Source organism: Sorex fumeus, unplaced genomic scaffold (genome assembly GCF_029834395.1).
Source record: "Sorex fumeus unplaced genomic scaffold, SorFum_2.1 ptg000072l, whole genome shotgun sequence".
Classification (NCBI taxonomy): Eukaryota; Metazoa; Chordata; class Mammalia; order Eulipotyphla; family Soricidae; genus Sorex; species Sorex fumeus.
Genome location: NW_026606129.1, coordinates 10100729 through 10117035, shown reverse-complemented (window position 1 = coordinate 10117035; position 16307 = coordinate 10100729). Strand labels below are relative to the sequence as shown.

The window sequence follows — 16307 nt, the reverse complement described above, 5'->3', positions numbered from 1 at the left end:
ACAGAAAACCAGGACAGTGGCTCTGCACCTTTGGGAGGCCAGGAGAACAGCTCTGTATACTGCTCTCCTTCTTCTAGAACTCTCTTCTAAGGGTGACATCTAGACAGAGATGAAACAGACAGTGTTTGGGAGCACTCAGGTACAGTTGATGCCATCGTTGGCAAGACCCAGGGGCCAGGCAAGAAGGACTGTTCAATGCCCCAAAGTTCTGGATATTTTTTTTTAAATCTCAATCACTTAGAAAAACCAACCAACCAACCAACCAACCAACCAATCAAACAACCAACCAACCAACCAAACAACCCAACAACCAAACAACCAAACAACCAACAAAACAACCAACGAACCAACCAACCAACCGCTTCTAAAGCACACCAAGTCCACCTCTGAGCGCTTTTGTCAGCCAGTCCCAAAAGTGGATGTTGGAGCAACAAGCGTTTTCAGGTGGGAGAATGCTAAAGACACGCCCTCCCACCCTCCCATGCGCTAAGTGAAGTTCTCCCTGCAGAGCCTCCCCTTGGCACTATGTCCCTCACCAAATGTGCCAGTGAAACCTTCCTTAGTTTGGACCTGCCCTCTGGGGCTGTATCATTACACAACCTGCATCATGCTGCTTTCAACTGCTGAGCATCAGGCCTGGGAGAGAACAGTTGGTTCTGGCCAATGAATGTCGTTTCGATGACACCAACACATGTTGGTGAAATTAACTACTTGGGCAACTTGGGCAACTGGCAGATGCTAAGATACGAGAGGAGACGCTGATACTGGCTGCAACATACGGAGGAGTGCTGGGAACATCAACTGGTAAAGTCTTTTGGGAAGACAATATGGACATTCCTCAACAAGCTAGGAATTGAGTTTCCACAACAGCCAACAATGCTACTACTGGAATCCCCCCAAGGGCTCCAAAGCACAAATCAGAAACAACATCTGCACCCCGATGTTCATTGCAGCACTGTATACAATGGCCAAAATATGGAAACAGCCTAAGTGCCCACAAACAGATGACTAGATAAAGAAATAACATTACGGGGCTGGAGTGATAGCACAGCAGGTAGGGCGTTTGCCTTGCACGCGGACGACCCAGGTTTGATTCTCAGCATCCCGGATGGTCCCCTGGGCACCGCCAGGGGTAATTCCTGAGTGCATGAACCAGGAGTAACCCCTGTGCATTTCCGGGTGTGACCCAGAAAGCAAAAAAAAAAAAAAAAAAAAAGAAACAACAGTACATCTACACAATGGAATACTGAACAGCCTTAAAAAGACAAAGTCCTGCAATGTACTGCAATGTGGGTAGATCTGGAGAGTATCATGTGGAGTGAAATCAGAGGGAGAGGAACAGGCTCAGAATGATCTTTCATATGTGGGATCTAAAGAAACCTCGTAGGGGGTTATCAAAGGCTCAATGGCCATAGAAAGGAAGAGCAGGAGAACTGGTCTCAGGAGGAAACTTAGCAAGGGATGGGGGGGGTGGTGGTGGTGGTGGTGGTGGTGGTGGTGGTGGTGTAAGTGGAGGTGGGGATAAATTAGGGAAGGGAGCACTAGGACCATGGGGGAGGGAGGGAGGGAAAAAGTGCCTGCCACAGAGGCAGGCTGGGGGATGGGAGAAAAGCTGGGGACACCATTGGAGGACAATGGGCACTGGTGAAAGGGTGGGTGTCGGAACAATATATCCTGAAACTCCATCATAAATATCTTTGCAATTCAAGCGACAGGGAGGCGGGAAGGCGGAGAGAGCAGAGGGGAAGGGGGAAGAGGAAGGGAAGAAGAGTCAAAAGGATGATGTAATTACCAACTTCACGATAGTTTTCTGTGACTTTGCTGGGAAGAGCAAACTATACTGTCAATACTACACATGGTTGGGCTTTGAATTACTGCTTGCCCATAAACTGGATGCAACAGAAGCTATATTTTACTTGACTGTGTAGAAGCACCATTGGCAGGCTCACCCAGGAAGTCTTTGGGATAACGACCTTAACGTCAAAGATTTCTTCATAAAGATAGGATAAGTTTATTGCAACTTGATTGCATCATCTAAAATATGACCCTTGACTTGAAAACGCGCCCTTAAGATTTATGAGATCTGGAATATAAAGAAAACGAATGGATTGAAACCAGCAAATGATTTTTTTTTTGGTAATTGGTGACTGCATTCATATGGTGCCACCGGATTGATGCAATCAACTGTAGGGGAGATGAATCACATTTCCATCCAGTGCGGCAACGGCTCACAGTTCCCTTCAGGATACGCCCCCTTTCTTAGATGAAATAACCCCACACTCAACATTCCTACAAAGACAATTTTGTGAACTAATTTTATTTATTTATTTTTTGGTTTCTGAGCCACACCTGGCAATGCGCAGGGGTTACTCCTGGCTCTGCACTCAGGGATCACTCTTGGTGGTGTCGGGGGAGCACATGGGATGTTTGGCATTGATCTGGGTTGGCTTCGTGCAAGGCAAATAACCTACTTGTTGCACTATCGCTCTGGCCCCTATGAGCTAACTTTAAAGAGTTGAATATCAACCAATCCGTGATTGTCATCTTGATGATTTCTCCCGTGAAATCCAAGCATCGGTATGATGGAACATTTTAATTTTCACAGACGCTTTGGAGTCTATAGATCTTAGTAGATCAGTTTAAACTCTGACTTTAATAAATTAGTAGTGAGGGAGGGGAAAGGAAAAAATAGGATAGCTAATAAAATATGACTTTGAATTCAATTTGATATTTCTGTGGTTTTTGAAAGGAATAAGTGATATTTGACAAATCTAAGAGATTCAAGTATATCTACAACATTTTTGTTGCTGTTGTTTTGGTTTTGGGGTCATGCCTGGCTGTGCTCAGAGCTTCCTCCTGGCTTGACACTCAGGGATCACCCTGATGGAATTTGGGGGACCATATGTGGTGCTGAGGATCAAACCCAGGTCGGTTGCATGCAAGGTAACAGAGCTGGGCTTTTTTTTTTTTTAAATTTTATTGAATCACTGTGAGATAGTTACAACAACTTTCATGTTTGGGTTCGGTTACAATCACACAATGATCAAACACCCATCCCTCCACCAGTCGCACATTCCCCACCACCAGTATCCCCGGTATACCCCCCCCCCCCCGCTTTCCCACCCTCCCCCTGCCTCTATGGCAGACAATAGTCCCCATACTCTCTCTCTACTTTTGAATAGCCCTATATCTTTAAAAAAGAAATTAAGTTGATAATTTAAAACCTTCCCAGGAATAAAACTCTGGGTCCTGATGGCTTCACAAATGAATCCTTCAAAATACTTAGGAATAAGCACCTGTTTTGCATTCATCTTCAGATAATGTAGAGCTGTGCTTTTTAATACTATTGAAGCAACATGAAAAGATAAAGTCACAACTGGGGCCAGAGGGATAGTACAACGAGTATTCCCTGCATGCAGCTCACCTGGGTTTGATCCCTGCATCCCATAGGGGGCCCCAAACCTGCCAGAAGTGATCCCTGAGCGCAGAGCCAGGACAAAGTCCTGAGCAACTCTGGGGCCCCAAAACCAAAAACATAAATTAAAAAAAAATCCCATAATTACCTGTAGTATCTGTTTTAAAATCCTACTGTCATTTCCTGCACCTTCTGGATTTTTCTCCTTTGCCCCTCTTCTCATGGCAGATGACCAAACACAGAATTCTGCATGACAAGTGTAGACGGCCTGGCATCCCTGGGCAATGACTGTCTCATCCACAGGTACTGCCCTCCCTGCCAACCTGGCATTAGTGGTGACCTACTGGTGACCATCTGGTGACCCAAGAGAGGGCGCCTACAGGCGGTGCTCGGGTTCACTCACCGTTATGTGACATCCCCACGGCAAGGCACTTCTGAAATCGGCAGTACTGACATTTATTTCGACTCTTTTTGTGGATGCGACAGTTAAGGTCACACCTATCGTAAATAAGCTTCAACCTGATTGTCCTCCGGAAGAAACCCTGCAGGGGGGACACGGGAGAGAAAAGAAGAAAGCTTGGTGTCGGAGTCAGGCAGCACCCAGTGAAGTCATCTTGTCCGCCCGGGCGTCTGCGATGGTCCTTTCTTCCCTTTTTTTTTCCATTTAAATGTTACTGGATTTTTTTTTTTTACTCTGGAGAAGCCCAGGCTTTCTCTTGAACATGAATTTGTCTCCTTTTCTCCTCTTACACTTCTCTAAGTCAAGTTCTTGAAATAAAACTACTTTGCTTCACACACACACACACACACACACACACACACACACACACAATTAAAATGTTATTGATTTACCATGGCTTATAACACTTGGTCAATTTGGGGGAGACCAGCCTCTTCTCTTGCTGTACCTGTCCCTCACTATCCCCAAAGTTCTCTGAATCAGATTGACCCCTCCATCCAGAGAACAGGGTGTGGTGTGTGAGTGTGTGAGTGTGTGTGTGTGTGTGTGTGTGTTTTCTTTGTAAATTACCACTTAACTGTTTTGGGGTTGTTGCTTCTAGGCCCACATCTGGCCATCCTCGGGGTGACCAGGGCTCTTCCCTAGGGTGCTTGGGGTACATGTGGTGCTGGGCATCCAACCCAAGGCCTCACATATGCACGGCACGTACTTGAGCTGTTGCTTGTGGTACATCCCGGCCCCAGAAAGGACAGTTTCTCGACATGCTCTGTCACTGCTAACCTAGCTTAGTGTCGCAACCTCCCTGGAACTCAGTGTCTCTGCTCAACCCCGGAGAAAGTCTCCAGTGTCCCTTTCCAGCCCGTGGACAAAGACCGCATCCAATTGGTGTCATTCCGTGCTTCTTGGCTCTGCATCTGGAGTTCGGTCTGCTCAGCGTGTGCTGGGTGTAATGCAACGTGAAGCAAACACCATGTAATCAGCCCCGACTCTCTGCAAGTCATTTCAGCAGCAGCCCAGCCTTTATAATCGTGCTAAGCAGTTTGGCGAAGCTATAATCATGTCATTCTAAAGCATGATCAGGGCCAATAAAAACCCACATGTGAATAATTTTATGGAATCCTCCTATGTTGCATAATGTCCTACAAAATTCATTTTGTTTCTTTCTGCACTGGATAGTGCTCCAAAATCATTGTACCGTATAGAAAAAAGGGATCAGGGTGGGGCAGGAAAAAAGAATAACGACCCCCCCCCGACACACACACACACACACACACACACACACACACACACACACACACACTCTGCCCCAAAATTGACGTGCTGCCAAAACAGCAAATATGTGCATTGAAGGCAAAGTGAATTTTGTCCTGTTTGCCTGATTTTTGAAAGACCTGGGGGGGGGGGTGGGGGTGGGAATTCTAATCAGAAATGCTTTCTAACTCTGTTTTTGGGGTTCAGAATATTTCTATGCTCCTGAAACTCTTATATACTTATGTAGGAGTACTGAGGCCTTTTATATTTATCTGGTCCCATTTTCACAAAAAAGCCCAGAATGACCCAGACCCTCCCATGCCACGCATTTGGCCTGTCCAGGTTTTGGTTCCCAAGTCTTGATTCCTTCTAGTGCTGACTTGACTGCAAACCTGGCGGCCGGCCATGTGCAGGGGTTTGAATTCCCTCCATCTCTTTCTCTGAAACACACTTGCCTGTTCCCTGCCTCCTGCCACACTTTGTCTCCTGCCAAGGATGCTCGCCAATCTCTTTCCTATGTGGTTTGTTGTCCTTCCTGATCCCCCTGGAACCCTGACACCCTTTATGCTATGGTTGGTTTTAACTAAATGGCTTTCTTTGGGTGGGATCTGGACCACGCCAAGCAGTGCTCAGGGCTTACTCTTGGCTGGGTGTGTGCTCATGGATCACTCTTGGTGGGGCTTGACAGACCTAAGGCAGTGATGGGGACTGAGCTGGGGTCAGCTGCATGCAAGGTCTCTCTGACTGCCCCCTCCGGCCAGTAGCTTTGTAACAGTCTCTTAATGTTTTACCATGTTATAGAATTTACTTGGAGTTAATTTGCTGGTCCTACCCCAGCCTCTGATTAAAACTGTGAACTCTGTGATGGCAGGGCTGGTCTCTTATGCCCAGGATGTAGTCACACTCACAATAATACTTCAGGAAAATCATTTTTTCATCTGCCAAAAGAGAAAACACTTCTGTCTCTGCTATTTGGTGGATCCTTACAGAGCCTTCACAAGTCCTTTGGAAGATCACTTTCCCTCTTTTTGTTTCTTTTTGGACTGATACAGGGTACTTTCGATGTTAAAGGATCATTCTTTCAAATTTGCTTATTTTTTTGTGGTGGCAGAGGAAGCGGTGCTCAGGGCTTACTCCTGGCTCAGTCCTCAGGGATCACTCTCGGTGCAGCTCTGGGGAACCACACGCGGGCCGGGTTCAGGGATAGAGTCCGGGTCAGCCTCGTGCAGACGAGGAACCTACCCGCTGTACCAGTCTCCAGTCCCAGGGACATTCTCCTCCACATCACCTCAGCACCGCACCTGTGCATAAAATCTTTGCAAACCTGCAGCACCCCCTCCCCTCACCACAGTTGTGTATTATGAATTTATTCATTTACTTGTTGAACTGTGGGGCCACAAGGGTTGAAGCTGGGGCTCACACTAGGATGTGGAGCAGTGTCAGGGGTCAAATCCGGGGGCTTCATACATGCAAGGCATGCACAGTGGGGCTGAGGATGCGGTGCAGGGCCCTCCAGGGCCACGGTTAGGATACCCCGGGATCTACACAGTGCTGGGGATCCAATCATTGCACTACCTCCTGGCCCCAGCTTTCTTTATTCTCATTCTAGAGACTAGGAAATGATGCACCGGTTCAATGCCCAGTCTTCTGGTCATTGGATTGGTGGTTGAATTTCAGTACATTATTCAGAATCTAGTTTTGTCTGTGATGGAGAGGTTCCTTTATTTTTGGTTTTCCTTTTTTCAAAAATACCTCCAACCTCTCTGTAACTGTTCTTACTTTGAATGAAGCTTCAGAAGCAATTAGACCAAAGAACAGTCCTGCTAATTTGAGGAGGCTAAAAGTACTCCGACCAGCTGTTGTGGCAGGAGGTACCTTACTGATATCTTTAGGTTTGCCTGAGGTTCCTAAATGATCCTTCCTTAAAGACATAAACATATGATGAAACCTCCAAGAGAGAGAAACAGGGAGAAAAAGGAAAGAAAGCATCCAATTTGCAAGCTGAATCAATGAGAGTTTTGCAAGCTCTGAGGTGTCTGTGTGCTCCGGCGGCCAAAAGTTTGTTATTTCCCCGAAGTCTGCACATGAACACAGTCAAGAATCTGTCCCTATTTCTCTGTCATGCAGATTCAAGCTTTTCCTCCCACTAGGAATTTTGGCAAGGACCACTAATATAAATCTGTTTCATTTGCGTGGTAAAATTGTTTAAGAAGACCGGCTGACAGCTAGCTTGAGCAATACCACCAATTATATTTTTTTTTCAATCCATAAATTCATCCGCAGGTTTGTGGGCAAACTTCTGCCATGAGCACTTAAATGATTAGAGCACCTATCAGAAAACGCTTACAGGTGAGTCAGATATACTGGCTCCTTTCATTTTCCTGGATTCCCGTGGACTACTGCTGGAAGCCAAGAGTGGTCTTTGGAGGCAGGGGGCCACTGGCCTGATTTACTTGCATCAGAATGTGATGGCGCCTTTCTTCATTCCCAAGTGGTGCAGGCTGGCCCTGCTTTATCCTCCAGAGAATAATTTTATTCTGCAAGTCCCCTTAGCTCCCTTAGAAATGGTCTTCGCTTGTGCAGGCTATCTGTCCTGACACACATCAGAAATGAAATCTGAGAAATGATTATGTACAAGAAAATATAGGCAGGCATCCCATTAGTGATCAAAGCCATGCTATCATTCCATGTCGTGGGGCTTCTGGAACACTCCACTGACACTCCTCAGAGGATGCGAGTGAAAATGCTAAATCACAACTTGGTATTATTATGAAAATACTTTCGACCTCCTGGGGGCCTTGGGGGGTTCAGTGGGGTCCCTGGAGGTTGACAGACCACACTTTGAGAACTGATGACTCATACTTGGAGAAGCCAAATTATACTATCCCACTAACATTTTTCTTATTCTTATCTTTATAATGAATATAGGTCTATTTACCCTTCCAAGGTTAGCACAGCTTTTGTTTTGTTTCATTTTAGTTTAGTAAGTCTGTGATCCAAGCTTTGGGTAGCTGGCTGGTTACTGTGGGCTACTATAGGATCTTCTTAGTTTTCTTCTAATTTTCAGGGCTAGTTGGTTGGTTTCTTGATGGTAGGTTAAGAACTGCCCTGTTCTCTCTGGTTTTATGCATCTGTTCTCTGTCTCTGCCTTTTACCTTTTCCATCCCTAACTTCAATGTGTTAGACTCTTCACCTTTCCTGTTTTTTTTTCTTTTTGGGTCACACCCAGTGATGCACAGGGGCTACTCCTGGCTCTGCACTCAGGTGTTACTCCTGGCAGTGCTAGGGGAACCATATGGGATACTGGGAATCAAACTCGGGTTGTCCGTGCGTAAGACAAATGCCCTACCCACTGTGCTATCACTCTAGTCACACCTTTTCTATTCTTTTTGGCTACTTTCCCCTCCCTTTGTTCTCTTTGTTCATGCCATTTCTCTCTTGCTTTTAGAACTTGGTTTATACCACAGAGCAGACTTCTAACTTCCGCCAGCATTTCTGTCCTTCAAGGGTTAGCTTCTCTCAGAAAGTTTATCTGCCACCAAATGATATGAAGAGTCAAGGTGAAGGATTGGCTCCCACAGCCCTAGTTTCCCAAGGGTCTCATCAGCTTATGCAACATAGAAACTTATTTGCAAACCAATCATGCTGCTTTTTTTTTTAAATTAAGGAAACTTTTCATGGTGACCGAAACAGAATGGCCTCTTAGGATTCCACAGCCATTCCATTACTCCAACATGGCACGGGCTGAGCCCATAAAGTGATAGGGTGCTACCATTCTCCAAGATCTGAAATGACTGATTAGACATCGTGATTATACAAGATCACGGATTGGATAGGCTTGGAGTGGGTTTTAGGGTTTAAAATAAAACACCACTTATCATAGTGCTGAAAGAGGGTCTTTATTTGTTTCTGGGCCACATCTGGTGGCACTTGGGGGCTATTTCTGGCTTTGTGCTTAGGAGGGGTCCCTGGAGGTGGTCGGGGGACCATATGTGGTATCGAGACTTGAACCAGAGTTGGCATGCAAGGCAAGAGCCTCAATCCTGTACCATCTCTCTGGTCCACGTAAGCAGTCATTTGACGTTTCAGAGCTGAGGGATGAGCAAGGTCTTGGTGAGGTGATCTTTATACAGGAGGTGACTTAGGTTTGCGGCTGTAGGGTGACTGGCCACTTACTTTGGACGAGGAGTATAGGGAATGGCTTTCTTTTCCAAAGTCAGTCAATACTGTATTTATTAGGTGACTTTCAAGTAATAAACTGATTCTTACTGAATTTGTAATGTCCACATCATGGAAATAATGTGGCTAAACAAAAACATATGATCTCATATAATAATTGGCACATAGCTGAAATTCAGTTAATATTAGTGTTTTTTTAAAAATTGGCCCATTACTTAATTCAGAATCCATGTATGTATTCTATCGTCTATTCAACTGATATTATATGTGTCTTGATTCTGAGAAAATAAAAAGCCTAACTGAGGAACTGAGTCTGATCTTCAATAAGGAGTATTTATTTTATAAGGTAGAGAGTTATCGATGAACTACTCTGAACCCTGGAGTAGAGAGCAAATACCTGTATTTTATCGACCAAGTATATTAAAACTATCTTAAGAGACTTACATATTAAAACAAGCTGCTTAACACTTTTTATAACTGGGCAGAAAATTTCTGGATGTCTGACCTTTCGAGAATATACCTTTTTCCCTAAGGAGTGGAGGTGAGAACAATAGTCTCTTCCTTACAAAAGTTATAGTTCGTTGCCTGTTCATACTTCCTGACTCAAAGCAATACTGGAACAAGAAAAAAAAGTGCTGACTGAGGAGGCTGGGTGTGCTATGTCATAGTTCTGCCACTCACCCCTGGGTGATCTTGAACAAATCATGCTAATTCCTCATTTCGGCTATCGACAAACTCAACTCTGAGATTCTCTTTCCCTCCTCTCCATTTACCTACGTACCACTGATCGATCAAGCCTTACGTACACAAAATCATGCACTGATTAGAGAAGACCAAACATCAACTATAACATGCCACGGAAGGGTTCCGTGGATCTGAGCTCTGGCCTGGGTCCTCGTTGCCCGTCCCCTCGACCCAGGGCTTCAAACAATTAAATTAAAATTAAAGTCACTCTCATTTGTTTCCAGTGGGCAGGATGCAAGGGCCAAATTAGCCCTGGGCTCCATCTCTGGAAGAAAGGGCTTCCTGCAAAATGCAAAAGGACTGATTGGCCGTTGGATTCCCACTCCCGGCTCTGCGTTTGCAAGGTGGAATCTGACAGGGAGGAGGTGGGTGGGCTCCCGGAGGCCCGAGAGGTCTTTACCTTGCACCCTTCACAGGCGTGGACGCCGTAGTGGAAGCCGGAAGCCTTGTCCCCACACACGCGGCACTCGATGGCCATGAGGGAGTTGGACGGCTCCTCGTGAGACTTACTGTACAGCTGCGTCTTCTCCGCGTAGTATGGTGGGGACGCGGGCTCCACTTTGATGGCACCTGTGGGCAGAGCACATGAGCAGATCATGATCCCAGGAGTGGGGCAGGCTGCTGTGACACCCTCTCCTGCCCACTGGGTTATTTGCTTGTTTCTGGGACACAGCCGGCTCTGTGCCCAGGGGTCACTCCCAGCAGGCCTTGGGGACCGAACCCGGGGCCTCCTGCATGCAGAGCATGGGCTCAGCTTGTGGTGCTCACTCTGATTCCTGCCTGCTCTGTTGGGGGTACCGAGGTGGGACATGAAAAATACACAGGAGAACGGAGGTGCCCATAGCTCTGGGCATCACTGAGAATAAACCGGGGCTCGGTGACCCTTCCACACCCGGAATGTTCAGGCTCTCATGGGACTGCCACACTGGAAACAGTCCAGGTTGTCTTGCTCCCCACTCCCCCCTCAGGGGGGGCCCTTCCACAGCTGGTGTTCCTCACTAAAGTAACGTGTTTTCATACAATAAAGCAACATGTTTTCACAGAAAGGCTGCAGTTTCCATGCATTTTAATTGTGTCTGTGAAAAGTGCAGAAGCAAGCCTGCCCCATCCAGGGAAGAGGGAGCCCATCTCAAAGGCACGTGGCAAAGGATAGGTCTGAGCGTAGCCCAAAGGGCTGGGTCACCTGGCTTGCTTGTGCAAGAGCCCAAGTTCGATTCCCAGCACAGCCGGGTATAGTCCCAGGTGGCTCACCATGGGCCCAAGTATTGAACCATCCAACTTAGTTGGCTAAATAGCTTTAGGAATGGACCCTGGACTCCCTAAGAAGTGCTCACCAAAAAAAAAGAGAGAGAGAGAGAGACCAGGCTCCTCCCATCAGTACTCAGAGGTGGGGGTTTGTAAAACGATCTTTGATGGGGGTCTGAGAGCATGTATGGAAAGAACATTCTATCTTCCTGCTGGCTAGGATCAGGACGATTAAATTTCCACAGTCGGCTCAACTGCAAACCACACGTATGAATATAACCAAGTATATTATTTAATCTAAAAAGAAACTAGAAATCCAAGAAGTTCTTACTTCTTATTGTCAAACAGTGGTGGCCAATGAGGGTGGCAACACACCGACCACAAAGTGATAAGAATCAAGGAAGCAGCATCAGAGAACTGTATTGTATCTTGCAGAGTGCAACTCAAGTTTGCCCTGAGTCTGATGCTGTATTGGAACTCAGTAGGGACGTGAAGAGTCATCCGTAAGAGACTTAACAATGTCAAAACTCGCTTTGGTGCTGAATAACGGAGTCTGTGTTAGAGACATCACTTCCGTGACACCCAGATTTCACTATTCAATTTGCTCCTCAAACGACAAAATGAGGGCAAAAATATGACCACAGTAACTTAATGCAGGTAAGCAACTTAAGGCAAGAAACAGTTACTCATTAACTTCTGAGTGGCCAAAAGAATTCAAAGTTTGGGTGATGGACTCTTAGCCTGAGTTACACGTGGCAATGTTATCACCATGCTGGTAAACATTTGTAAAGAAGCAAGAAAAAAAAAAGGGAGGGAGAAAGAAAAAGGGGATCCAGCAGGTCTGGTCTGGGGTATTTACACCTCCCCTTCCTCTTTGGTAAGTCTCACAACACTCTATGAAAAAAAAAACAGTGAATGATCAAACGTCTTCTCTAAGGAACTTTGCATATTTTATGGGCGATCGGGCTAGTTCCAATCTTAATCTGAAAAGTGAACGCGAACACCGTACTTTGGTAATCCTGGAGCTTCAGGTCATACTTGTAGTCGGCAATTGTGGGGTCTGCTCTGGCGAACGGAAGGTCTTCGTAGTGGGGTGTGGAAATGCTGGAGAAGTCCACCGTGGTGAAGGGCTTGATGTCGAAGGAGTGCGAGTGCTCATCCATCACGGAGAGGTCCACGGAGCTGATCCCGAAGTTGGTGGGCCAGAAGGGCATCTCGGTGTCAACCATGGCGAGTTCTGAAACGGGAAAGACAGAGGCGGTGCCGTGAGTCCCCATGAACTTCGTGGGCGTCCAAGGAGGGCGGGGAGTCCTTGGCCAGCGTGCCCCTCAGGCCTGGCTTGTGCAAGAAGAGCACACAAATGCCTCCTGGTGCTGACTGGCCACTGCTGGGCCCTGGCCATCCATGGACAGAGCCCAGGGAGAGCACTGAGGCCTTTGCAGCCTCACGAGGTCCTCAACTGCCCATTCTCATGGGCCCCCACAGATCACCAGGAAGGCTGCTCAGGATTCTTCTGCTTGTTTGGGGCCACCCCAGGCTGTCTCAGGGCTTACTCCTGGCTCAGTGCTCAGGGATCACTCCTGACAGGCGTAGGGGCCAGAGGGGTATTTGGTTTGTTTGTTTTCTTTTTGGATCACATCCAGCAGTGCTCAGGGGTTACTCCTGGCAATGTTCAGGGGGACCATATGAGATGCTGGGAATCGAACCCGGGTTGGCTGCACGCAAGGCAAATAAGTGCCCTACCCATTATGCTATGGCTCCAGCCCCCAGAAGGAGTATTTGGGATGAAAATCAAGGTCAGCTGTGTGCAGGGCAAGTGTCCTCCCCAGTGTACTATTGTGCCGGCCACTGTTGGTGATTTTTAATGGGCATAGAGTCTGGAACAGTTTGACTTTTTGGAAAAGAATTTTCTTTAAACTTTATAGGAGGAGATATCACTCCTCTATTAGCATTTATAATGTGTTGCATTTGCGTACAATCATGCCTCTGCATTGATAATTTAGGTAAATGTATCCTTTAACTACACTATAATTCTTTTCTTATAGTCACGCTAAAATAAATTCTTCAAATAATTGGGGCCCAAGTGATCGTACAGTAGGGAGGGTGCTTGCCTTGCTTGTGGCCGACCCACGTTTGATCTCCACCATCCCATATGGTCCCTCGAGCACACCAGGAGTAAATCCTGAGTGCAGAGCCAGGAGTAAGTCCTGAGTATGCTGGGCGTGGCCCCAAACAAAAAACAAAATGAGAGAGAGGTGGGGGGAGGGAGAGAGAGGTAGGGAGAGAGAGAGGAAAAGAGAGAGAGGAGAGACAGAAGAGAGTGGAGAGACAGAGGAGACGGGGGTGGGGGGGAGAGAGAGAGAGAGAGAGAGAAAGAGAGAGAGAGAGAGAGAGAGAGAGAGGAGAACAACACAAAACCAAAACAAATGACATGGAAGACAACTTCTGTGTCAATCATCAAACTTCCTCAGAGCTTCTCTGTGGCTGGAACTTTCCTTAAAAAGGAGAACATGACCCCCCCCCCCCGCCCCCACCCCCGTAGAACAGAGCTTGCATGGAAACATATTTACGAGAATGTCAAAAATCAGAATCCAGCCCAGCATTTGGTTTTGAAACTTCTGTCCTTACTGCTCTAGGGGCCGCACCTGGCGGTGCTCTGGCCAACGGTGCTTCAAACCATCCCCCAAACAAAACAGGAAAAGAAAACGGAGGAGACCGAGGTGAGCTCTGACCTAGGGCTTCTCAGGCCGGGAACATGCCGTCTCCTGCACGGCCTGCGGCGGGTGACTCATGTGCGTTTCTCCAGGTGATCAGTGGTCAAAGTAAATGAAATAAAACTAAGTATTTAACGTGGACTTGTGAGTCACTGGGGAGTGTAGGCTTTATTTATTTTTGGGTCACTCCTGGCGGTGCTGGCCAGGGTGGGGACCTACGGTGCTGGTGATCAAACCCAGGGCCTCACACATTCGATGCTTATTTATGCTCTCCCCTGGCCCATGAAGGGGTAGACTTTGCACCATGATATAACAGGGCGTGCTTGAAACCAATTTACTCCTCAAACCCAAAAGGTAATCACTGAGTTTTCCTTTTTTTTGCTTTTGGGTCACACCTGGTGATGCTTAAGGGTTTACTCCTGGCTCTGCACTCAGAAATTACTTCTGGCGGTGCTCGGGGGGTCATATGGGATGCCAGGGATCAAACCCGGGTCGGCCATGTGCAAGGCAAATGCTGGACTATTGCTCTGGCCCTGAATTTTCTTTTTTTAAAAAAAAGTTTTAATTTTACCTTGAAAATGGATACACATGGCTGACAGATAACATAATAGGACTGCCACAGTACACACGATACAACTCAGTTACCCGAGAGTTGTCTAGGTGTGAACTGACCACCCCTGTCTAGTCACCTACCCTCATCCCCTCATCAGAGGGCAGTAGGATTCTTTATGTGTGTGTGTGTGTGTGTGTGTGTGTGTGTGTGTATGTGATGAAGCTAACAACTCACTTCCTTTGCAACTCCCAAAAATGTGCTCCCACATCAAAAGCTGTCGTTCTGTGCTGTCCCTCAGCACCAAACTTCATCCTTTCCTAGCTGGAAGTTTGTGCTTTTAACCCCCATTTCCCATTTCACCCCTGTCCCGTCCCCCCTCCCTCTGGTCACCTCCAATCTGTTCCCTCCTGTGTCCATCAGCACCGTTGTGCGTTTTTTTTTTTTAATTTAATGCCTTGCATGCAGCTGGACCGGCCGACCCAGGTTCGATTCCTCCGCCCCTCTTGGAGAGCCCAACAAGCTACCGAGAGTATGTCACCTGCACGGCAAAGCCTGGCAAGCTCCCGGTGGCGTATTCGACATGCCAAACACAGTAACGAGTCTCACAATAGAGACGTTACTGGGCCCGCTCGAGCAAATTGATGAACAATGGGAGGACAGTGCTACGGTGCAGTGCCAATCTAATTGGTATCAGTTGTTCTTTTAAGACTGCATAGATAAGCGAAAGCAAAGTTTCTCTCCCCTTGCCAGCAAAGTCCTCCAGGCCTCCAGCCATTCTGGATTCTCTTTCCATTCTTCTGATTTATTTTTCAGAGACACCTGAAACGGTGCTCAGAGACCCCGGAGTCGCCCTGGGGTGGTCCCCAGCCCTGCGGTGCTGAGAACTGTGAGGGCCACACTCTCAGCAGGCCTGTGGTTCAGGGGCCTTGGAAGTCCCTTTCCTAGCTCCCTGTGTGTTTTGTTTGCTTTTGGGAAGCCACACACCAAGTGGTGCTCGGGGTTCACTGCTCCTGCTCCGTCTTCAGTGCCAGGATGGAACCCCGGGATGCTACATGCAAGACAAGTCCCTCTCCCCCTGTCCTGAGTCTCTGTGAGCTGGCATCGCCCATCTCAGAGGCAAAGACACGCACCGCTGAGTCTAGGCCTCCTGAAACCCGAGGTGTGTGTCTGTCTCCGTTGCAGTCACGCCCCAGCCACCAGTGGCGGGTGGAGGTCCCGGGAGATGCTTGTCCAGTGTTTGCTTATCAAATACAAGTGAGTTCAGGGGTGGCTGTGGCAGGGACAGGGAGAAGCAGGTCACTGTGTTTGTGGGGTACTTTCCTGGTTCCAGACACAGAGAGAACCGAGCTAGAATAGGAGGCGGGGAGGGACTTGCCCATGGCCCACAGCCAGTAAGGTGATGCTTCGTGTTCCAAGACTGACCCCAGTGCCCTTATCTGGGTCATTTCTCTTTCTTGTGCCTGGGATGGAAACGCTTTCTGGAGGCGTTTCCTGGGATGGGCCACCATGGGTCTTAGAAAAGCACAGTGCCAGGTCCAGAGTGACAGTTTGGAAGGTCCCTTTACTTGCTCCCTGGCCCCATGATGTATTTTGGTTTTTTTGGGGGGAGCTACGCCTAGTGAGTGTGGGGAGGGCATTTGCCTTGCACACAGTTGACCTGGGTTCGATCCCCTGCACCCCATAGGGTTCTCCAAGCACCGCCAGGAGTGATCCCTGAGTGCAGAGCCAGGAGGAACCCCTGAGCAT

At 47.5% G+C, this 16307-nt stretch overlaps 1 protein-coding gene across 1 annotated transcript in view; it reads right to left on the bottom strand.

Annotated features, from left to right (window-relative positions):
* The window catches only part of PPARG (peroxisome proliferator activated receptor gamma), a 119664-nt gene that overhangs the window by 34162 nt on the left and 69195 nt on the right, over positions 1-16307 (bottom strand). The window contains exons 2-4 of the mRNA XM_056129503.1: positions 12304-12531; positions 10450-10619; positions 3819-3957 (exon numbers count right to left, since the gene is read on the bottom strand). Coding sequence (XP_055985478.1) covers positions 3819-3957; positions 10450-10619; positions 12304-12523 — 529 coding nt within the window. The 5' untranslated portion in view covers positions 12524-12531. The remainder of the gene's footprint in view (positions 1-3818; positions 3958-10449; positions 10620-12303; positions 12532-16307) is intronic.